General features: G+C 36.0%; 2 protein-coding genes across 6 annotated transcripts in view; one reads left to right on the top strand and one right to left on the bottom strand.

The window, feature by feature from the left end:
• Positions 1–17,404, bottom strand: part of PIGN (phosphatidylinositol glycan anchor biosynthesis class N) — a 75,765-nt gene extending 58,361 nt beyond the window's left edge. Inside the window, 10 exon segments of the mRNA XM_014454428.2 lie at positions 250–290; positions 2,660–2,776; positions 3,677–3,807; positions 5,173–5,297; positions 7,022–7,128; positions 9,176–9,274; positions 9,970–10,091; positions 10,833–11,067; positions 14,432–14,578; positions 17,168–17,404. Coding sequence (XP_014309914.1) covers positions 250–290; positions 2,660–2,776; positions 3,677–3,807; positions 5,173–5,297; positions 7,022–7,128; positions 9,176–9,274; positions 9,970–10,091; positions 10,833–11,053 — 963 coding nt within the window. The 5' untranslated portion in view covers positions 11,054–11,067; positions 14,432–14,578; positions 17,168–17,404.
• A 147-nt stretch (positions 17,405–17,551) lies between these two features.
• KIAA1468 (KIAA1468 ortholog) overlaps positions 17,552–24,022 on the top strand; it is a 100,048-nt gene continuing 93,577 nt past the window's right edge. For 3 of the 5 annotated variants that reach the window (XR_002828884.1, XM_006087162.3, XM_023752648.1), the window contains exon 1: positions 17,552–18,323. Coding sequence is in view for 3 of the 5 variants with exons in the window: in XM_006087162.3 (XP_006087224.1) it covers positions 17,798–18,323 (526 nt within the window). In the remaining 2 variants the exon portion in view is untranslated. The remainder of the gene's footprint in view (positions 18,324–24,022) is intronic. The other 2 variants (XM_006087163.3, XR_002828883.1) reach the window with 2 other exon arrangements.

The raw sequence follows: 24,022 nt of genomic DNA on the forward strand, positions 1-24,022 counted from the left end.
ATTAGCCAGTATAACTTGGAGGGAGTCTTCTCCTTTTAGTTTTACTTGAGGCTTTTTATATTTTGTCAAAAGAAAGATTAGTTGGGTTAAAATATTTGCACTGAAAGGACTTCCCTTGGTAATTGAAATGTTTTGAAAGATCATTTATTATCATTATTTTTAATACATGGTTTTTCAGGGGCTCTTTTTGGTCTAACCTTCTTATAGAAGATAAAGTAAATTTGAACATGATTAAGTTGAGATGAATACCTGATTGATATCTTGCCTCTTCCAGGACTCCAATTTCCATCCTGAAAAACAGACACCATTAGACACAAAAGCTGATGTTCAGATGAAAAAAAGAATGGATCATTTCATTATTATGAGTAGTCAATGCTTGATGAAAAACGAAAGTATTAGAAAAGTCTATTTTAAGGCAGCATGAACCAAATTGGATGCTTAAAAAGGCAGAGCTGTATATTTTTAAAATGAGAATTTTAAAAGAAAAACTGAAAAGTAAACATTTGGTGTTTCCTGTGATAATTTATTAAACTTCATATGGAGATAACTGTTTCAAAATTTCAAAAGGCTAAGGAAGGAACGATGGAACTAAAAGGCACAATGATAACAACTGTTAGCATGCCTACAATAAATTACAATCCTGTTCCAGGAGGTTATTAAGGCATTGGTAGTCCATTAGTCAATCTAAGTTTACCTTTTTTTCTGTAATGGCAGTTGCTTGCAAAATACTTAAAATTGTAGCTATGATGCGCCATTAATCCCAAATTTTAAAATAGTATAATAAGTTACTGTTAAAACTGCCTTCAAAGATAACCTTATCCCTCTATCTTTCTATGTGTAAATTCAGAAATTTCAATAAGCAGTAACCAAAATGATTATGAGACTATGTCTTGATTTAATGGCATTATGATATACATATTACCAAAAGGGTTCTAAGATATTTTTATGATGAAATTTCCTTTAATAAGCTAATAAAGTTTAAAATATGTTCCTTCTTCTACTAGTCAGCTACTAAAACTTCACACTAATCACCTGATGAAGAAAAAAAGAATATTCCTTGTCTCTGTAACTTATGATACTTAATAGTCATATAAGAAAAACTACATTTTTTTCTGTAATGATTCTTGAAGCCTGCAATTCTAAAACATTAATTCACTGAGAAATCAAATGCCAAAGTACAGTTCTATCTCCTAAATACAAACATACTATTTAACCTAGCTTCTATTTAGACTCAATCTAACACAGTTACCACAGAGCACAGGATATAAAATAACGCAACTGCACTGAAAAACAGTTTGGCATTCTGCAAAACATTAAACATAGAGTTTCATATGACCCATTTATTCCATTTCTATGTATCCAGCCAAAAGAAATTAAAACACATGTCCACACAAAAACTTTCACACAAATCTTTATGGCAGCATTATCATAAAAGTCAAAAATGTGAAAACAACCCAAATGTCCGGAAGATGACTGTGTAAATAAAATATGATACATACAGCAATAGATTATTATTCAGCTATACAAAATATACTACAGATACATGCTATAACATAGATGAACCTTGAAAACATTATGCCATGTGGAAGAAACCAGGTGCAAAAAAACCATTTAGTGAATGATTCCATTTATATGAAATATCCAGAATAGGCAAATCCACAGATACAAAATAGATTAATGGTTGCCAGGTGCTGGAGAAGAGGGAGAAAGAAGGAGTGACAGCTAATGGAGTTTTCTTGGGGGGAAGTTTATGAAATATTTTATAATTAGATAGTAGAGGTGATTGCATGATCTTGTTAATAAACTCAAAAGAATACATTGTACAATTTTAAAATGTGAATTTTATGGTATGAGAATGATATCTCAATAAAAAAATAAATTAAAAAAAGAAAGAAAGCATCTAAGGAAATTTAATATACAAATAAAAAAGAGTTTTCCATGGTAAAAATACCTGCACACAGCTTGAGTCTGAAACCCTGGAGAAGGTTTTAAAAACAAAACTTATAGGTCTCACCCAGTCTCATGGAATCAAAATGTCTAGTTACAAAGTCTGGAAATCTGTATTTTAAAAAAAAATCTATATTTTCAACAAAATAGAGCTTTGGATGAGTTGATACAACTAATCCAAAGTAAGACATTTGAGAGCAATTTGTTTTGTCCAATTAGTAAAAACTTTGGAACTCTGAATAAAACCTTACCTGACAAAATAAGCAGAGCTCCAGGAAAAAGGCATTCCTTTTCTTCATGGATTGAGAAGTAAAGGAGGTTTGGGCAACACAGAGGGACTTCAAAAGTACTAGAAACAGGGTACTGTTTCACAACAGTACCAGTTGTGAAAGATCAATTATGATACGTGATTTATCTGCAAATTAGATTTGACTCAAGGTTTAATCTACATGCCAGTATAAATAAGGCATATGGAAAAAAGGCAATAGTATAATTTGTACTTAAACTTTCATAAGGCAAATGACTAAGACTGTGTATTTCAAGCTGAATATTGTAAACCAAATAATATGAACATACAAAAGTAATACATAGAAATAGTAGAAGCACAAGATCAAAAAGAAAACTACAACTTGAAAGTGATTTTAAAAAATTAAACTTTGGTTTTATTTTAAAATGTCCTATTTATAAAAACAATAAAGATTCATTTTTATACCTTTCAAAAGCACATCATTAAACTGTTGATCTGATACTTTTTGGGGATACTTGATTCCAGCTCCCCAAGCAACGAAAGGAGTAAAGGTCTCTGAAGGATGACCAGCCCCATGGGAACCTACAAAGAGGACATAAGACCAGTATATATGGACTTATACCTAAATATTTATTTTTTAACTACTTAAAGTTAATCCATCTATAGTTAATTTTAGTCACCACACTCCCAAATGCTTGCAACTAACTCTGTATAACAATTAGTTTTAAAATATTCTCACAGCAAGTCAGAGCATCAATAACAAAAAGGCATAAACAAATGAACAAACTAAAAAGGGCAGAATGTCTGTTGAGTGATTCTGGTTGAAAGAAGAATATAACAGTAAGGCTTGGAGGAGATGCCACTAGAGTGGCTCCGAAGGCAGAAAGAACAGGGAAAGCTCTGCCTTTGGGGAGTCACGAGCCAGGTTTGGGGCAGGTAGCTGAGACCAGAGCTATTCTCAAGAGCATGGCAAAGTCTCTAGATATTTTTCTTCCAGGCTACTCTGGCTGGTGCAGCCAAAAGCCCTTTATAAAGTGGAACCAGCTCGCAAGAATTCCATATTGTGATTTGGGGACCCGAACATTCTTTGCCTCATTTTGTTCTCTGTGCACACACTGTGTTTGCCTTGGGAATCTCACAGGGAGGACAGGATCATGTAGAGTGGATTTTCAGTAGTCCAAAGTCCCTCAGTAGTACCACCTTAACCTCGCCACCTACGCCATCATGTACAGTTAATCCTATAGTACTTTTTATTTTCTCCTCCCTACTTTCCTCTAATTTCTCATTTTGAGAATATATTACTTCTATAGTTAGAAGATGCTTTATATAAGTTCAGAACTTTTTACACTTAAATTTTAAGCATACATTTATATGCTAGACACTTTGCACCCATTAAGACATGTAATCCTCAACATTATATCTGCAAGCTCCATTTACCACTATTTTAATCATAGAATATAAGTTAATTAAAGACAGACTAACCCCAGTCTGTCATTCCATGGTCAGAGGTAAAGAGAAATGCCGTTTTCTCATCATTTCCATAAAAATCTTTAAGCAGGGACACAATTTCTTTAACTCCCTCATCAACTAGTTTAATATTGTCCTTATATTCCCTGTTTAAAAAGACACAAAAGAAGAAATTAAATTACATTAATTTGGAAAAATCAAATTTATTTAACATGAACTCATGACATTCAAAGTTAGTAACCCCTGAAATACTTTAGATTTCATCTTTAACAGTTTAAAATCAGAACTCTTCAGATTGTTAAAAATAATGTTTTCTCTGTTTAAAGAAGCAAAATACTGCTCAGAAATTATTTAAGAGGAGGGTACTGATTAGCAAATACATTGTAATGAATGCTTTTAAGTTTCAAATGCAATAATGATGCTTTTCAAGTTCATGTATCTCATAATGCAAACTATACTGTCCTTGTCACAACAGGTAAGTATAACTGTTTCAAGTGTAGAATTTTTCCTTAGACTGTGATATAAAATGTTATAATATATTATAAAATGATGTCCTACCATTTCAAATATGTTTTGAACAAATTATACTTAAGCTTCCATACATGTACACTTAAAAATGGCTAGGCTGGCAAGGCTGCTTGAACAGGCTGGTTTGGTACGAACTATCAGTTAAAACAGTGCAGCAGGTGAAAAAAGGGGATCATGAGGTATTCAATTATGGACAGCTAACCAATAGGCTTTACAGTTAGACTAATCTAAACCAAATTTGAAATAAAGCATAAAAATATATCATGAGGCCTGGCTGGTTTGGCTCAATGGATAAAGCGTTGGCCTGCGGACTAAGGGGTCCCAGGTTTGATTCCAGTCAGGGGCACATGCCCGGGTTGCAGGCTCCATTCCCAGTAGGGGGTGTGCAGGAGGCAGCCAACCAATGATTCTCTCTCATCACTGATGTTTCTATCTATCTCCCTCTCCCTTCCTCTCTGAAATAAATAAAAATATATTAAAAAATAATAACAACATGGATTTTTCCCCTTTCTTATGGTCTACAAAGTGAAAAAAATATTTGCTGTTCTAGATAAGGAGTGCAACTGAAATATAGTATACAAAACTTTATACAATTATTTGCTAGCTATAATACTGATTAAATGGAGTACATAAGGAATAGCTAATTACATCTTTTTGTGATATAAATATTAACTCCATAAAAATGCTTTGATTTCAAGATTTACTGAATTTCTAAAATACATATTTTTTTTCTCTGCCTTGATACATGAAGAATACAGGATATATTTTACTTATATTAATGTGCAGTCTGGCCACAGCACATGTGATTTTAGCTTCTATAGTATATCAATCTATAGCTCATATAATTGAGAACTTATTCTACGTTAGAGTTATTTAAAATATATCTGTTGTGATAATCACAAAAAAATTATACTACTTTAAAAGTTCAAACAAAATGGTTGTTACCCACAAAAACAAGAAATTAAACACAGCATTAAAATTACCTTGATGTGGGTCGGTGAGCATGTCCGTTTGTATCTATTCCTAATAGATGTAAGAAAAAAACTACTTTCTCTTCATTTAGTTTAGAAAACAAAGATTGGTTGTTTCTGGCAGCATGAAAGAATTCCTATATGTAACAAATCAGTTAAAAATTTTAGTTCATTTATTTTATTTATAAAATAATTCTGATAAGAACATTTAATTAAATTTATACATAATTATAAAATTATCTTATTTTGTTTACATTTGTCCTCAGGCCTACCACTACAAGGTCCTTTCTGTCATTTTAGACATCTATGTTCAAACAGGAAATAAGCTATTTTTTTGTGGCCAAGAAAAGGTTATAGAAAGGAGATGTGATTTCATAAAAATCTCATAATATTGAATAAAATATAGAACCTAGGTGGGTAGCTCAGTTGGTTGGAGTGTCATCCCAATATGCCAAGGTTGCGGGTTCAATCCCAGTCAGGACACATACAAGAAGCAACCAATGAATGCATAAACAAGTGGAACAACAAATTGATGTCTCTCTCTCTCTCTCTAAAATCAATAAATAAGAAATACATAGAAGACTGAAGAAATATTTTGACAAGAGCCAAAAATAAAACAGTACTAGTGGCCTTAAGGGAACACAGAAGAGGGTTATTATGTAAATGGAATGGGAAGTGAGGTGAAGCAAAGAGAAGTCAGGGAAAACCTAATAGAAGAGATGATGTATTAAACTGAGTTTTAAAACGCAAAAAGATTCAATGTGAATGAACTTAATTCCTGTGAAGTAAATATAAAGACAAATGCAAACACATATTTAGAAACACATATTTATAAACAAATGAACAAAAATAACTACATTATGAAGTCCACAATGTCAGTTCAAAAGACATCACTCGTAAAAAGAAGAAGCATTAGGGATAAATCAATGAAAGCTTCATACAACAAATAAATTATGTTATAATTTGAGGATGAGAAACAATGGATTAGTCGAAAGGAGAGAGCCGATAGTCACCATTTCCCACAATTTTTGATGAATTTTAATTGGATTCCTGGTGAAACTGTGATAACTGTCCCTATCAAATAGTCAAAAAACTCTTATTTCTTACAAAAACGCATAAACATTTTATTATGATTAATTTGCTAATTTGGTTTTACTTATCTAATTTTTCTTTAAAGTAAAATTATTTTTAAAGTAAAAAATTTTTAAAAGCATCTACTTCATCTATAATAATAAAAGGGTAATTGCTAATTAGACCGGACAGACATCCTTAGGGACGAAGCTGGGGCCGGAGGGAAGCCGTCCAGGTCCCAGGTGCCTGCCGGCGGCCAGAGAAGGGAAGCTCGGGTCCCGGGTGCCTGCTGCCTACCGGCTGCCAGAGGGAAGCCAGTCTCAGCAGCCGGGGAAGGAAGGCCCACTCTTGCACGAATTTTCATGCATCGGGCCTCTAGTGTTATAATTGCATTACATTTAAACAGCATTTTTCAAGAGGCTCCCACACATCTCATAGGCTGCCACACTGTAAGAAACTGGTTAAGGTTTACACCTCAGATGATTCAGCAGAGTAGGAATAAAATATAGGTTAACTGAATTCCAAATGTAGGGCTCATTTTACTATCTTAAACACGTAGTTTAAAAAGGTTATCTTTTTAAAATTATTTTTTAAACTTCTATTAACTGATTATTGTAGAATGTTTAATTTCTTAGAATCCAGTCTTTTAAAAATAGTGTGCTATAATATAAAACTTTTACGTTCACACAAATACAAGATGTATTTACTGACAAATCTGTTTCTAGTAATTTAGGTAGAAATATGTGTCTTGTACATTAACCACTCAATAACACGCTATTTATTTACGCACCTTAATATTATCAAAGACCCATGTATCCAGTTTTGTTACATCCTTGGCACCAAAATCCTCACTGTCAGCATCATAACTATGTGTAAAAACATGGTTTCCTGAAGCACCTGAAAAAAAAATTGGGGGAAATTTTTTTAAACAATTTTTTAAACTGTTAGAAATATGGAGTAGTCATTTAAAGATTTTTGTGAGTAACTAGAATTTTTCACAAAGCATTTTAGATTATGATGGGAAAGAGAAAGATGGGAGGAATAATTAACATTTTTTTTATGTACCATGGACCATGCTTTGTACTTTAATACATGCTGTTACTTTGTTCTCACAAGATATTCCAATTTTACAGATACACTACATGTAAGTTAACTTACTTGCCAAAGTGACAACGCTAATACACAAAAATAAACACCAAAGTTTGTCTCCCTATAAGGATTAAATTATTCAAAATATTTTTTGGTTAGAATGTTATACTTTAAAATAGATGAATTCACTTAGTCTACAAAACTACCCAAAGCAAGAAGAAAATGCAAATAGTCACTTTTCTTATTTAAAGATTATGTGTATATTTCTCAATATTGGGGAATAGACATTGCTTATAGGCAAACAGCTTGACAGGGTAAACAAATATATTAATGTTATACATTTGCAATATCTTATAAAGAATCCAATCAACTTAATGAGTTTCTCAGTTAGATAGGCTCTTACAGATTAGAAGAAAGAGATAAAACAAAGTAATGACAATCTCTTACAATGTCAGTTTAGTCCTATTGACACGAGTTATTCCACTGCTCAGCCATTCTAATTCCCACATCCTAAGTAAAAATCTGAGTTGGTTTGTTGGTTACTATAAGAAAGGGAACACTGCCATTGGACTGTCTCCAATTCAGGCATTAGCCCTATCTATCAACTGTAGCCAGAAGAAGGAAGGCTCAGTTAGATAGGCTCTTACAGATTAGAAGGAAGAGATAAAACAAAGTAATGACAATCTCTTACAATGTCAGCTTAGTCCTATTGACACGAGTTATTCCACTGCTCAGCCATTCTAATTCCCACATCCTAAGTAAAAATCTGAGTTGGTTTGTTGGTTACTATAAGAAAGGGAACACTGCCATTGGACTGTCTCCAATTCAGGCATTAGCCCTATCTATCAACTGTAGCCAGAAGAAGGAAGGCAAGTTAAATAAGCCACCTGTCCTCCCCAAAGCTAAACTACTGTCCAAAGAAGCGACTATAAAAATGGCAAGCAGTTTGAGGTTTTTCGGCCTGCCTTACATAATAATGTTCTATGAATGTCATACATAAAATTCTGAATTATGTATTTTGCTTTCAAGACATAATAATCTTCAATTATTTCAACTAATATAATTACACCCGTGACTAAGTATAAGTTACAAAACGTTTTCATTAAGTGAAATGACCATTCTGCTCCCACTAAAAGGCATTAAATGACATAAAATTGAAAAAAATCCAGTGATTTTAAAAAGTAATATAAATTGTGTAATCAAGGATGTTCTAATACTTGCAGATTCGTACACAGAAAAAAATACAAAACTAATCCAAATGGCAAGATCTTGAATATATCAAAACAGGAATCATAAACATAAATGTTAATGTTTAAATCTTTATGTGACTACCAATTTCTTTAAAAAAATTTTTTTTACCAACTTCTTAGTAATTCATCAATGTAAAATGAACCAGACATCAGCATCAGCATCATGAGGAGTTATATGATAAGCACTTTGCTAAATGTTTCACATGAATTATCTAATTTAATCCTAAAAACAAACTTGTGACATAAAAATCATATATACAAAAATGCATACTGAAGTTCAGAGAAGTTATCTAACTTGTCCAAGATTATAAAGTTATTGAATGTTAGAGCCATATGTCATTCCATTGAATTCAAGAGTATATAAGTGGCAAGCAGTTTGAGGTTTTTTGGCCTGCCCAATTATATGATGTGCCAGTATTTCAACTAAGAAGAAAAAAATCAAATTGACATGTTTGTCCATTGCAACACACATCCCTATTTCAGAACTGTTAAATATGTTAAAACATGTGTCTCAAAATCAAGAAAATATTGATAGTATAAAAAAATTACTATACTAATTTATTAATCTATTTACTATCTAAGAAAATATAATCAATGTCTCTTACCTTTGGCAAACATACTCAAGATATCTGGGCTTCCCCAGCTCCATGTGTACTTGCTTTGATTAAGAAGAGAATCAAATTCCACAGGGTTTTCCTTCCATCCTTCAGGTAATTGAGAAAAAAAAAGCAAATAATAACAAAACAATATACACATGGTGAGGTATTAGTATAGCCCCTAAAGAACTATCCTTTAAATAATAACAATGAGAATTAATCGCACAACAAATGCAAAAGTAGTAATAGATTTTGTTAAATTTCTTAAAGCTTACAATAGGTAATTTACTTCTTACTAAAATACAGAATTATTTTGAACCTTTGAGAGTTAATTTCTAGGAAAACCATAGATCCACCCAATCACATTATTTTAATAGCACAGGATGATATAATACTAAAGCTTAATTCTTGATTCAATACCAGTATGTGTTTAGCTGAGGCCTATTAAAATATTTGTCAAAAGTATCTCAAAACATCCTTCACCTTGTGTCATGATTCAGAGCTAAAGAAGCAATATTTACTCAATAAATTTTCACAGGATGAAATTGTCTAAATAGACAATACCTTTGGCAACTGCACTAACATCTTCATAAAATCCAGCTATCAGGGCTACATGACCCGGCCGTGATTCAGTTGGCACACGTGTATGAGATATCCCCCAGCTGCCTTCGTCTAACTTGCTATCCCTCTCCCTTCCTCTCTGTAAAAAAATCAATAAAATATATTTAAAAAGAAAAAAAAAAAAGAAGCAATATTTACTCAATAAATTTTTCACAGGATGAAATTGTCTAAATAGACAATACCTTTGGCAACTGCACTAACATCTTCATAAAATCCAGCTATCAGGGCTACATGACCCGGCCGTGATTCAGTTGGCACACGTGTATGAGATATCCCCCAGCTGCCTTCGTGCATTATGATATTCCTAAAAGATATTACAGATGAATAGTTAACATAGACATAATTAAGTGCTCTGTAAAGACTTTGGAAAAATAAGATTATTACAGAAGGAGTCAAAACAAAAAACGTCAGTCAAAATTTAGGAAGGAAAAAATCCTAATCCCAGCTGAGCCCAGTCCTAGCCCTTCTACCAGTGGATTCAGTAGCATAAGTGAGCCCAGGTACATGAACAAAGACCCACCCAACCACTGTATAGAATCATTAGACAAAATATACCAGTGTTGTTTTAAGCCACAAAGTATTGAAATGATTTTTAAATAATAAATAACTGATATACACAATAATATTCTCTCAATGTTAAATTTTATTAGGTGTGATGATGGTATTGTGGTTATGTAAGAGAAAGTGCTTGTTCTTAAAACATACATACTGAAGTATTTAGGGATGAAGTGTCATAGTATCTTTTCACAAATTTTTATTCTTTTTAAAATTATTCAATTACAGTTGACACTTGGTATTATTTTATGTTAGTTTCAGGTGTAGTGGTTAGGAATTTATATAATCTACTAAATCACCCACCTGATGAGTCTAGTACCTACCTGGCACCATACATAGTTATTACAACACTATTGATTATATTTTTAACTTCTTTAATTATATAACAAAAACTGACTTAAACAGAATTGGATACCTCTGTTTAAAAACATTTTGATCAGTTCAGATCATACTTTTTCCAGAGATGTCTTTGTTTAGTTGACATGCTTACCTAATAAATGGTGCTCTAGGATTTCCCTTTTCATCAAATTCATAAAGTGCATCTGCCCGCAGCCCATCAGCAACAATGAGCACTAGTCTCCTTGCTGGAGGAGGCAATGGCGTAAACTGAGGAGCCATCCCATGAACCAAAGGAGATGTAAAATAAATGTCAAAGATGGAGGCGAAGAACACAAAATGTACGAGCAATCCCACAATAAAGAAGAGCAGCATATCTTCAAGAAAAGCTGAAAGAAGGAACAAAATTAAATCTGGGTAAACCTTAATGGAATTACATATTTTCACATATCTTGATGACAACATATATTTTAAAACATTACATAACTCAACTTCATTTTTGGTGGTAACAATAAACATTATTTAATAATGAGATGATACTGAAATAAAATATATAATAAAGTACACTCAAGCAAAAAGAAAAGATTCAAGTAGAATAAGCAATTAACTCCAATAAACTATTTACAATAAAATTAAATGTGTATTAAGCTCATAAAAACTAATATAGAATCAAAAAACAAAGAAAGAACTAAATGAGTCCTAAATTGAGTTATGTATGGTTTAGTCAAACCAAATCCTGTATAAAATAGAAAATATAACTCATGGTGCTCATATGACAGCCATTGATATTCTTAGAATTTTAACGTCATCTAAATGTGTGTAGACTTTTTCGACTTTTGCTTATCAGCTCAGCAGACTTCTAACTTCTCTTGATTATCACCAAGTTAAGCAGACAACATATATTTTTGTCCAGTTAGCTAAATTATAGGGGGGAAAAGTAGTTAAATTTTATCTGTGCTTCAGAAAATTTGCACTCACTAAGGGAACACTCTATTTTAGTTCCCTGAACACCAAAACAAGCAAGCAGAAGGTTACACTCATTCAATCAATAAAAATGTTCTGTGCATGCCCTAACCAGTTTGGCTCAGTGGATAGAGGGTCAGCCTGCGGACTGAAGGGTCCCGGGTTCGATTCCGGTCAAGGGCATGTACTTTGGTTGTGGGCACATCCCCAGTAGGGGGTGTGCAGGAGGCAGCTGGTTGATGTTTCTCTCTCATCGATGTTTCTAACTCTCTATCCCTCTCTCTTCCTCTCTGCAAAAAATCAATAAAATTATATATTAAAAAAAAATGTTCTTTGTACATATTATGTGCATAACTGTGTGCAGGGGTATTACAGAGAACACCAAGAAGACACAGTCACAGGTCTGATACTAAACAATGTGCAATGAAATATTTAAATAATACTGTTAAGACAGTATGCCATTAACTGCAAAGAGCAAACTATCCATGATGTCTGTTTCAAGGCAGCATTTTTCCTAGTCGATTAAGACTTTGCTTCTAGGTGTATCCTCTGGCTCAAATAAATAAAAATTCTCTATAGGATTGTATGCTCTTACATTGACAGTTCATAATGAAATACTATGCAGCACTGAAAATGAATTAAACCACATTTATGATAAGGGTACATTTCACAAATAAAGGCTTAATAAAAAAAAATTTTTTTAAAGGCACTGACTGTTCCTTTCTTTTTAATACCACCAAACTTCTTGAAAATACTGAATACAATCTCTTTTTACCTAATCATCTAATTCTCAAACAACTTAAATTGAGTCTTTGTTTCCATTACATCAGAGAGAAAGATTTTACTAAGGTAGTGAATACTGCAAAATCCAATGGCTATTTTTTCAGTTGTCTTTCATGGCTTATCCATTCCATTTGTCTTTATTAGCTATGCCTTCTTTTAAAAATAGCTCTCATTTCTTGGCTTCTTTGAACATTACTTCTTTGGTTTTCCTGCTATATCTTTGACCAGTGTAGAATGGGCTCTATCTGGTCAGTGAATTTTGGAGTTACTCAAAACTTGGTTGTAGGCCCTTTTCTCTCCTCACTCTATACTTTCTGTTTAGGCATTTTTCATCATACCCTGGCTTCAGTTATCACCTATATACAAAAGTCTCAACAAAGTATAACTCCAAATCCATATATATAACTCCAACCTTGACACATCCACTTGGATATTTCAAAGAAATGCAAACTGAGTATGTTTAAAACTACACCCATGATATAACTACCACCCTTCCCAACCACCCCACTCCACTGCCCACCCCACTCCCCACCAGGCCATGAGCCTTGTTTAGGTAGGAAGCCTCCAAACTCCCTAGTGTTAGTCTCAGGGGATGGCACCACCATTCACCCAGATATGTAAATCAGAGAACTAACAGTTATTCTTTATACACTATTCTTCTGCTGTGTAGCCATATATTATTTTTTTGTTTTGCTTTTTTCAAAATGCAAACCTGAACATCTCACCCCTTATATAAAAACCTTCAGTGCCTTCTATCCAGATCAAGACTGAAATCCTTAATATGACTAACAAGGTCTTACCTGGACTGGCCTCTGCCTCTCTTTCTAGCCTTGTCCCATAGCACCTTCCCTTGCTTTATGGCACCTCGCCACACTGGCCTTTTTTAATTTCCTTACATACTACCCCCATGTTTCCTACTGCTGTAAGATCTTCATGGGTACAATTCCTCCTCACAGAATGCCATTTCCACCCTACCCTCCATCCTCTCACCCCATTGTCTCATAGCATCTGCTTGTACTTTCAAGCATCACTTCTTCCAGGATTATGCAGTCCAAATCAGAAACTAAAACCTTTACTTTAGTTTATAATTACATAGCTAAGTCTTTGACTATTTGGATTACTGTCTATCACTTATCCATAATTTTGTCATAGCAAGACAGGGCTGCTCCAGCACTCATCACAGTCCTAGGCACTTAGCAAGGACTCAAATGTTTACCAAATAAATTATTTAGAATTATCACTTCAAAGGTACATGTAATACGCACTATTGCCACTAGAGGCTACCTTGCTTCTCTTTTTATGCCTCCAGAACATAACACAAAAACTGTAAAGATTCAGGATACATAAAAAAGAAAAAACACACAAATTTTATGCTTAAGTCACTTACTATACATAAAATTGCAGTGATTCCAAAATACCATCTTTCACATACTACTTATGTTATTATGTCCCAACACATGTATATTAAGCAATATTAAGTAATATTGTTAATATTATCTTCAAACAGAATATTTTATTCAGTTTTACTGAAAAAGGCTCAATCATTTAGACACCTTTCAAAATAAGTGAATAACTTAAATTTTAAAGGACACATATCCATGTACCAATAAAAATTTATGTTGGTGGAAAACTTACTACACACTAAAAAACAATAAAATGTTAGATATCTCTAAAACTTTAAGTCAACCGCAACTTGCATTTAAAATTTTACTTATGGATATCTTAAGACTATTAAAGCCAAAATAAATTTTTTACACACAAAAAAGATTGAAGTGCTTGGGAAAAAAAGCAATCTGTCACATTTTCATCACTAAAATACAAACTTCAATGATTATTCTGATTACTCAATGAAACACTAGCTATAAAGACCTACATTAATGTAAATCTTGCTAAGTAAAAATATTCCCAATATATTACTAATAAACTATTGTTAAGTAGAGACCAGCAATTATTAATATTTTAAATTGATAAATAAACTTCTATATTGTAGAAAAGCAAGGTACTTACATAGAAGACTGGCCAGTTGATTTGTTATGAGTGTGGAATATCACATAAACAAGTCCATGATTATAGGTTATAAAGTAGAATCAGGAAACTACATTTTTACAGGAAGCCAATCATGAAGAAATTCTACATCCAACTTCTTACAACTCTCTGAGGAAACAAAATCTATGTTCAACCTATATTTTAGAAGTCAGACCCTAAATTAAAGCTATGTCCTTTGGGCCCTACTGTTTTTTCCAGTTAATATTTGTTTTATTTTAAAAACCTGTCGAATATTTTCAACATATACTAATATTACATTAATTGATAACCAACTATAATAACATTTATGGTATACCAAGTACCAGGCATTGTGACAGCACATTCCTAATCCTGTGTGCTTTCACTATCCCCTTGACAAATAGATGAGTGTGAGATGAGAGAAGTAAAGTAACTTTTTTAAGGTCTCACCGCAAATTATTGGTACAACTGGGATACGAACTTTGGGCTCTTCATCTGATAAGAACAATCCTCTTCAAGGACCTTAAGTGCAGGAAATTTCTAAAATTCCCCATTAGAGAGATGGAAACATTGTATATAAACTATTCATTTCTAATCATGTCCTTCCCATGCCATTCCTAATCCCCCCATGACTCCATTCCAGAAATTGGTTCCATTTTCAATCTTTCTGGCAAACTCAGTTACAATAAGGATTAGTAATCCTTTTTGTCAAGAAATACGTAACAAGCCATAGCTCAGCCGTGGGCAAACCACGGCCCGCGGGCCGGATCCGGCCCATTTGAAATGAATAAAACTAAAAGAAAAAAAAGACCGTACCCTTTTATGTAATGATGTTTACTTTGAATTTATATTAGTTCACACAAACACTCCATCCATGCTTTTGTTCCGGCCCTCCGGTCCAGTTTAAGAACCCATTGTGGCCCTCGAGTCAAAAAGTTTGCCCACCCCTGCACCTAGCTGGTTTTGCTCAGTGGATAGAGCGTCAGCCTGCTGATAGAAGGGTTGCAGTTGGATTCCGAGGCACATACTTTGGTTGCAGGCTCGATCATGTCCCGGACATGGTTGGGGCGCCTGCAAACGATGTCTCTCTCTCACATCGATGTTTCTCTCTCTCTGCCTCTCTCCCTTCCTTCCACTCTCTCTAAAAATCAATGGAAAAATATCCTTACAAAAAAATATATTTGTAACAGGATACAGCATTAGTTATTTTTTTTAAATATATTTTATTGATTTTTTACAGAGAGGAAGGGAGACAGAGAGTCAGAAACACCGATGAGAGAGAAACATCGATCAGCTGCCTCCTGCACACCCCCCACTGGGGATGTGCCCGCAACCCAGGCACATGCCCTTGACCGGAATCGAACCCGGGACCCTTCAATCCGCAGGCCGACGCTCTACCCGCTGAGCCAAACCAGTTTCGGCGTATTAGTTATTTTTAATACTATTTTCCTAAAATGAGATTTTTTTTTCTGAGTTTTTCTTCAATATATGTCTCAGAAAAATATTTAGGATTTGAACATTAGGACCTAATGTTCTATTTTTTTAAAATTCCAAAAAACTTCTGGCAAACAAAACAAAACAAAAAAAGATTCATTCAAATTAAAATTTTAGTTTACTGCGCCTGGGTAAACTGAAATTAAAGCCTACATTTAACTGTTGGCATCCCTTTACATGTAAACCAATAACCTGGCCTAAGGTTACATACGAATGCTCTATTTTAATTTTTCCACAGAACTAAAGGAGATACTTTACTGCTTGGATATAATATGTAACTTATCTGATAACATAATTACTGCTACCTATTTACTTTGGTCCTTAAAGGAAGCTATACAGAAAGAAAGGAAATCTTAAACCTGCAAAAGGAGCAATTTCTGTGTGAAGAAAGTAGAAGCTCTTAGGAATAGCACTCTAATACTGTTGACTAGAAACTAATATCCCCTTTACCACCTCGAACTGTAATCAAGGACTGATATAAAAGACAAACGTTGGACTTCCAAATTTAGTATGCTTCCTTTATGTGCTAACCTTTGATAAAATCAAAGCTGTCTAAAGCTTCTAAGTTTTAAAATAATTAAGTTTCACTGTCAATACCTGAACTCCAGCCTAAATGGACAAGGTGCAAGGCATAGTCAAAGAAGAATGGCTTCGGACGTGAAGGTAACTGATTTTAGTTCCCTTGAATATTTATGAGTGGAGTTGACTAGACCAGGTCAATGAACGTTTCTAGGCTTAAATGTACTTATTTTTCTACTTGATGGGACTGAATGTGATATTCTAAAGGGTCCCCTGTTGAGCAAATTATGTATTACGTTCTAAGTGTTTATTGAGCCCCTAACGACCGCTTGTTATACAAGTCGAGGCTATCAGGATATTCACAGATCCTAGCAAATCCTTTTTCTATTTACTCTCCGCACTTCCCATGCCCCTCCGCCCCCCTCCACCTTCGCTGTCGTTTTATAGCCTAACTTGAGGGCGAGAAGGCGCTCCCTAGAAGTGCACGAAGCCGGGGCTGTTGCCAGGCCTCCAGGGTAAGCAGGCACATGGCTGGGAAGGGAAGTATGAGAAAAGAAGCCAAATTCTAACTACTGCCCTGGGGACCCGCTACACATGCAGGGAAAATGCCACCAATTAGCGGCAACCAGAAAGAAAAAGTGAAGCGAGCTAAAGAGGCAGCGACCTGCGGGCGTGGGACCAGTTTCGGTGCCACCGCACCTCTGTGCACTGGTCCCCGGATTTTACCTGGGGCTTATCCCGGTCAAGCCTGATCCGGGAGTGAGGCCACCTCAGCGCGAAGGCAGGACTCCACTCTTGGCAGAGTTCTCTGCCCACTGAAAGGATCGCCAAAAGAACGTTCCTAAGTCGCCGTCATAACGCATCTCCACCACGGAACGCCCCCTGAAGCCTACCTGGCCAGCAACAGTTCTCGCGATAATTCTAAGACCAGTCCTCCGTAACCCCGCCTCCTCCCTGTTCCTCTAGCCAATCAAACAGGAGTGGGGGCGGGGTTTTGCATTTGAGTCAAGAGCGGCTTTGCTGGCGGGTTCTGTGAACCTACGGGGCTGGGGTGGGGCGGGCGCAGGACGGGGCGGGGAGAAGGGGAGGGCGGAACGCGTTCTATTTCTCGCGAGACTGGAGACCAGGAAGACGCCTGCAAAGCCGGGCTGCTGGTGCAGCCGCGGCAGAGGTAGTGGGTGTTGCTGCCTCTGGACCTTCTGCTTCTGAGCGTACGCCTGGTCTCTAGGTGGAGAGGCTGGACGTGGCCAGGCCCGGGCTGTGGCGGTGCGCAGTGCCCGCTGAGGCGGAGGGGGAATTCAGGCTGCGGCCTGTCAGAACCAGTCAGGGAGGTGCCCACACGCCTGACAGGATAAGATGGCGGCGATGGTGCCTGGAGGTGGTGGCAGTGGTAGTGGCGGCGTGAATCCATTTCTCAGTGATTCAGACGAGGATGACGACGAGGTAGCGACGACCGAGGAGCGGCGGGCAGGACTTCGGCTGGGTTCCGGGGGCGACCTAGATCCTGGCTCTGCGGACTCGCTATCGCCCCAGGATCCCGTGGCCTTAGGGAGCAGTGCACGGCCAGTGCTCCCTGGGGAGGCGGCGGCTGCGGTGGCACTGGGGGGCAGTGGGGAGCACCCGGCCCGATTGTCAATTGATGCGATCGCAGCTCAGCTGTTGCGCGATCAATACTTGCTGACCGCCCTGGAGCTGCACACCGAGCTGTTAGAGAGCGGCCGCGAGCTGCCTCGGCTGCGCGACTACTTCTCCAATCCCGGCAACTTCGAGAGACAGAGTGGGACCCCGCCGGGGATGGGGGCGCCAGGGATCCCTGGAGCCGTCGGCATTGGAGGCGCCGGAGGTCGGGAGCCAAGCATGACGTCGGGCGGGGGACAGCTCAGTAAGTGAAAGCAGCCTGTCTCGCCCGCAGGGTTGTTAGGGCTGTGGGGGAGGGTGTTTCTGGGCGGATACTGAATATTATGGACATTTTAAACAGTTGCAGGGGGTTGGGGTCTTTTGCGGTGACTTCTCCCCCCGCCTGCCTTCATCCCTTGGCTGAACTTGCACTGGCTCCTGGCTCCCTAGTTGGTGCCTGTATCTATAAAAATATCCAGCGTTTCTAGTTCACTGGCTATTACAGGACTCCAGACGTCTCCCTTGCAAACTGGCTTATCGCTTTAATCATTTTTCCCTTCTCTCCAATTTCCTGAATCGCCATTACCAGGAAATAGTGTTTCTTAAACTGTTCGCTGTAATTTGACCGAAAGTCAAGAGCAAGAAAAGAATAGGAAATATTGTTGCTCTGTCTCCACTAAAGACCCTTTGTCTTTGGGATGACTTTCTCATTCCAAAAAAAAAAAAAAAGATGGGGTTTTCAACTGCATGAAATAGGTTCTCTTTCAATATACACAATTTAATTCAATTGCTATGCCCTTAATTTCAGTAGTTTCCAAAATGACAGGAAATCTAATGAGCAAGGTAGGCAAATTCAATCTGCAGTCTATCCTAGTCCCATCACACCGAAGCTTTTTTAACCTGCATAAGTTAGAAATTTACTTTCTTACTTGTTAAAATCATTTTTAACAGCACAGAGTAATCATTTACCCCATTCATCATGTACTATATTTTTAATTGAATTTATTGGAGTTACATTAGTTAATAAAAGTATATAGGTTTCAGGGGTACAATTCTATAATATTGTGTGTACACCACTCCAAGTCATGTCTCTTTCCATTACCACTTACTAGGTGTACCACTTAATAATGCGGATTTTATAATCAAAGAAAACATGATAACTTCAAGAGAAACATCAAAAGTGCTTTATTCAAAGTAATGTCCATCGCTAGCTACACATTTCCCCTCTTTAGGTAATTTGTAAATACTGTCCCAATAGAACTTTTCTTGTTTTGAGGCAAACCATTCAGAGACCCAGTTTTCCACTTCTTCGTACGTTTTGAAATGCTGCTTAGGAAGTGCGAGTGCCATGGATTGGAACAAGTGGTAATCTGAAGGAGCAAGGTCTGGTGAATACAGCGGGTGGGTTAATACTTCCCAGGCAAGAGCTTTTAACGTGTCTTTAACTGGTTTTGAAGTGTGTGATGGTGCGTCATCATGAAGCAAAATTACTTTGCTATGTCTTCTGGCACATTCTGGTCATTTCACGATCAAAGCGTGATTCAAATTGATTATTTGTTGTCAGTAGCAATCAATATGAACAGTTTCACCTGGTTTTAGAAGCTCATAATACACCTTCCTGATCCCACCAAACACGGAGCATTGTCTTCTTTCTGAAGCAATTTGGCCTTGCAGTCAATGTTGATGGTTGACCTGGATCAACCCATGATTTTGTGCGTTTGGGATTCTCAGAATAAATGCACTTTTCATCGCCAATCACAAATCGATGCAAAAAAGACGTTTTTTCATGCCGTTGAAGCAACATTTTACTGATGACTTTTCGGTTTTCCATTTGTCTCGTTCAGTTGATGTGGCACCCATTTTCCTTCCTTTAAAATCTTTCCCATTGCTTGTGAACGATCAGAAATTGTTTGCTGAGCAATGTTTAATCTTTCTGCAAGTTGTTTTTGAGTTTGACACGCATCTTCATTCAATAATGCTTGTAATTGTTGGTCTTCAAACTTTTTCAGTTGACCTGGACGTTCTTTGTCTTTCACGTCGAAATCATCACTTTTAAAGCGTTTAAACCAGTGTTCACAAGTATCTTGAGATGGAGCATGTTCACCATAAGCTTCCCGAAGTATACGATAACTTTTTCTTCAAAATAAAGTAATGAATTAAAACTTCCTGCAAATGTTCTTTTTTTGGCACAAAATATGACATTTTTAAGCGTAAAAATGTCTATGATGTTAACACCTTCAGCACATTTGACATGAAGTTTTGAAGCTTGTCAATACAACAAAATAGCATACATATCAAATCGCATATATATCAACATATGGTGTAATTCCATCTATTGAAAAAAATCTACATTATTAACTGGTACACCTAGTATTCCTCCCTTTACCCTCTCTTACCAGCCCCCATACCTCCTTTCCCTCTGGTAATCACCATACTGCTGTCATTCTATTAGGGTTGGGGGTTTTTTTCTTTAGTTTTTTTGTTTTTCACTTAATCTCTTCATCTTTTTCACCCAGCTCCCCTCCCGACCCCCTCTGACAGTTGTCAGTCTGCTCCCCATGAGTCTGTTTCTATTTTATTAGTTTATTTTGTTCATTAGATTCCACATATAAGAGAAATCATATGGTACTTGTTGTCTTTCTTTGAATGGCTTATTTCTTTTTTTATTAATTTTTAAAAATTGATTTCAGAGAGAGAAAGGGAGAGGGAGAGAGACAGAGAAACATCAATGTGAAAGAGAAACTTCACTCCTGAATACACCCCAACCAGGGATTGAACCCGAAACCTGGGCATGTTCCCTGACCTGGAAAGAAACTGGTAACCTTTCAGTGCATAGAGCGATGCTCAACCAATAGAGCCACACAGGCCAGGGCTGAATGACTTATTTCACTTAGCATAATACTCTCCAGGTTCATCCATGCTGTCACAACGGATAAGATTTTTGTTTTTTTTTTGTTTTTTTTTTAAATGTTTGGAAAATTTTTATTTTCAGGAAGTGCTTTGCACAGAAATATCTGTTATGAGATTTTTAATAAATAGCACCACAGAGAGGCAAGACAAAAACAATAATACCTGGGGAATATTAGACTTAGTATTCTAAAGAGAAGAATAAAGGACTAAACAAACAGCTGAAAGAATTAGATAAAAAAGAACGTAACAGGACACAAGCGCAATGTGTACTGTTTGTGCAGCCCTAAGACTCGGTATCTATAAGGCCTATATTATTTGTTAACAGCTGATTTACATTGTTCCATCTCAATAACTCCATGAGTGGCAGCAATCTGAAAATACCATTCCTTTGGGATATTTTAATAAGGCACAGGAGTGTAAAAACACTGGGGTTTGCAATTATATCTGATTTGTCCCAGACACTTAGACTTTAGATTTCCTTGTTTCTTATGGCCGAGTGTTACTCCATTGTGTAAACATCCCACAGCTTTTTTTATCCACTTATCTGCTGATGGACACTTAGGCTGCTTTCAAATCTTAGCTAATGTAAATAACGCTGCAGTGAACATAGGGGTGCAAATATTCTTTCAAATTATTGTTTTTGGTTTCTTGGGATATATTCCCAGAAGTGGAATCACTGGGTCATAAGACAGTTCCATTTTTAATTTTTTGGGCTAACTCCATACTGCTTTCCACAGTGCTTGCACCAATCTACACTCCCACCAACAGTGCATGAGCGTTCCCTTTAATCCACATCCTCGCCAACACTTGTTTGTTGATTTATTGATGATAGCCATTTTGGCAGGTGTGAGGTGATATCTTATTGTGATTTTAATTTACATTTCTCTGACGATTAGTGACACTGAACATCTTTTCATATGTCTATTGGCCATCTCTATGTCTTTTTTGGAGAAGTTTCTGTTCATGTCCTTTGCCCATTTTTAATTGGATTGTTTGTTTTTTGGTATCAAAGTTTATAAGTTATTTATAAATTTTGGATATTAACCTCTTATCAGATATGTAATTGACAAATATGTTCTCCCAATCAGTGGATTGTCTTCATTTTGTTGATGGTTTCCTTTGCTGTGCTAAAACCTTTCAGTTTGGCCCTGGCTGGTGTGGCTCAGTAAGTTGGAGCATAGGCCCATGTACCAAAAGATGGCGGGTTCGATTTCTGGTCAGGGTACAATGGGAATTCATACAGGAAGCAACTGATCAATGTTTCTCTCTCACATTGATGTTTCTCCCTCTCCCTCTCTTCTTCTCTCTTCTCTCTAAATAAAAAATAAAAAAATCAATAAAATTTATTAAACTTTTTAGTTTGATGTAGTCTCATTTATTTTTTCTTTTGTTTACCTTGTAGTATCTTAGCCAGAGGAATGCTGGTTTCACTTGAAGGAATGAGCTTTAATAAAAATAGGACTTATTTTCTTAGGATGAGCCTAGTTTTTTGTACGGTAGAGACAGTAGGTGGTCAAATGGGGAAAACAGGTAACTTCTGCTTTTCAGTGATGGATTTCTTTTAGGCAAGGCATTTACCATGCCTTTAAATTTTTATAAGGCAACTAATTTACCAGGAGGCAGTCACTTATGTTTAAATGTGATAATTTCACTTGTGAGTCTACAATCTTTTTGTCATCTTCCTCCATTTTTAAAATGTTCTGTTTCATGATACTACCTACCCTTTCTCAGAGCTCTCAAAGAGTACATATCTCATTGTGCTCAGTGTTCCTTTTCTAGTATCACCAGTGCTAAAATGTCATAATTACAATCTTTTAAAAGTTCCCATCTCTTTCACTTTACAAAGTAGTTCCTACCTGTTAGATTGGAATTGGGTTTAGTGCTGCCCCTGGTTTCTGGGAGAGAAAATATCAACAGAATATTTATCTGTTGTATAACTGTCATTTTTCTTGCCTATGCCTTTTCCGAACTTTTAAAATTATTATTAATTCTTGTAGAAATTTATTCAGATATGTTCACTGCCTAGTACAGTAGTTTGAATATAGTTGGTGTTCAGTATTTTACATTGATTAATATATTTCTTAATTGTGTGATCAGTTAAGGACTGTAGGGATCCAGAAGATGTATGATCCAGTTCGTGATGGAGAGGCAAAACTAACACATGAAAGAACTATAGAATAGTCTTCTGTGCTACAGATTATAGTGTAAACAATCAGATATAGATAAATCATTATCGATTATGGTACTGAAATGGCCCTTGTGGAGAAAGTAAAGTTTAAATTTGACCCTCAAAGATGTTAAATTTTGACCAAATAGTGACTTTATTATTTGGCCAAATTTAGACTTTTTATCCTGAGTGAGGAAAGGAAAAGGAAATGAGTTAAAGAAAATATTTATTTTATATTTTTCCTTGTTTAAAGCATCTTCTGGGAACATGTTTACCATTATCGGGCTCTCCACTTAATGAAGTGTTTCCATTTGGGTAGCTCTAAAAATGCTGATTGATGTTTTAAGCCATTGTGGTATTTTGGCTAAAAGGAAGCAAGATAGGGGTATTAATCAGGGAAAGCAGACCTCTGTCAAAAATTAAAATTACACTTTCTGGTTTTCAAACAAGAAAGTTAGAGGTGATGTTCAGAATGTATACTTGTTTGTTTTTTAAAAACCTTGGTTGAACGAGAACCTTTCAGAAATTGGTGTAATTTTCATTTTGTTTACTAGTATTTTTAGGTCTGAAGCTAAATTTGGTGAATTTGTTTTTTTGTTTTGTTTTTTTAATGGCTTTTAACAGTGTCTCCTCCCATGGTTGTATGATAATCAACTGCAAAAGAATATTTAGCATGGTCTAAAAATACACTGTTAAATCTAAATTACAAATATCAATTGAGAAAGGGCTGATGGGGGTCAAAAGTAGGTTTACAATTGTGAATAAAGGAAACAGTTTATTCATGTATTATTATTTATTAATTATTGTGTTATTCATACGAACAGCCATAAATCTGCTTTTGCCCCACCCTTACATTAACAGCCTATATTTTTCTTATAGGTAGTTGT

The sequence above is a fragment of the Myotis lucifugus genome, unplaced genomic scaffold (assembly GCF_000147115.1).
Source record: "Myotis lucifugus unplaced genomic scaffold, Myoluc2.0 scaffold_36, whole genome shotgun sequence".
Taxonomy (NCBI): domain Eukaryota; kingdom Metazoa; phylum Chordata; class Mammalia; order Chiroptera; family Vespertilionidae; genus Myotis; species Myotis lucifugus.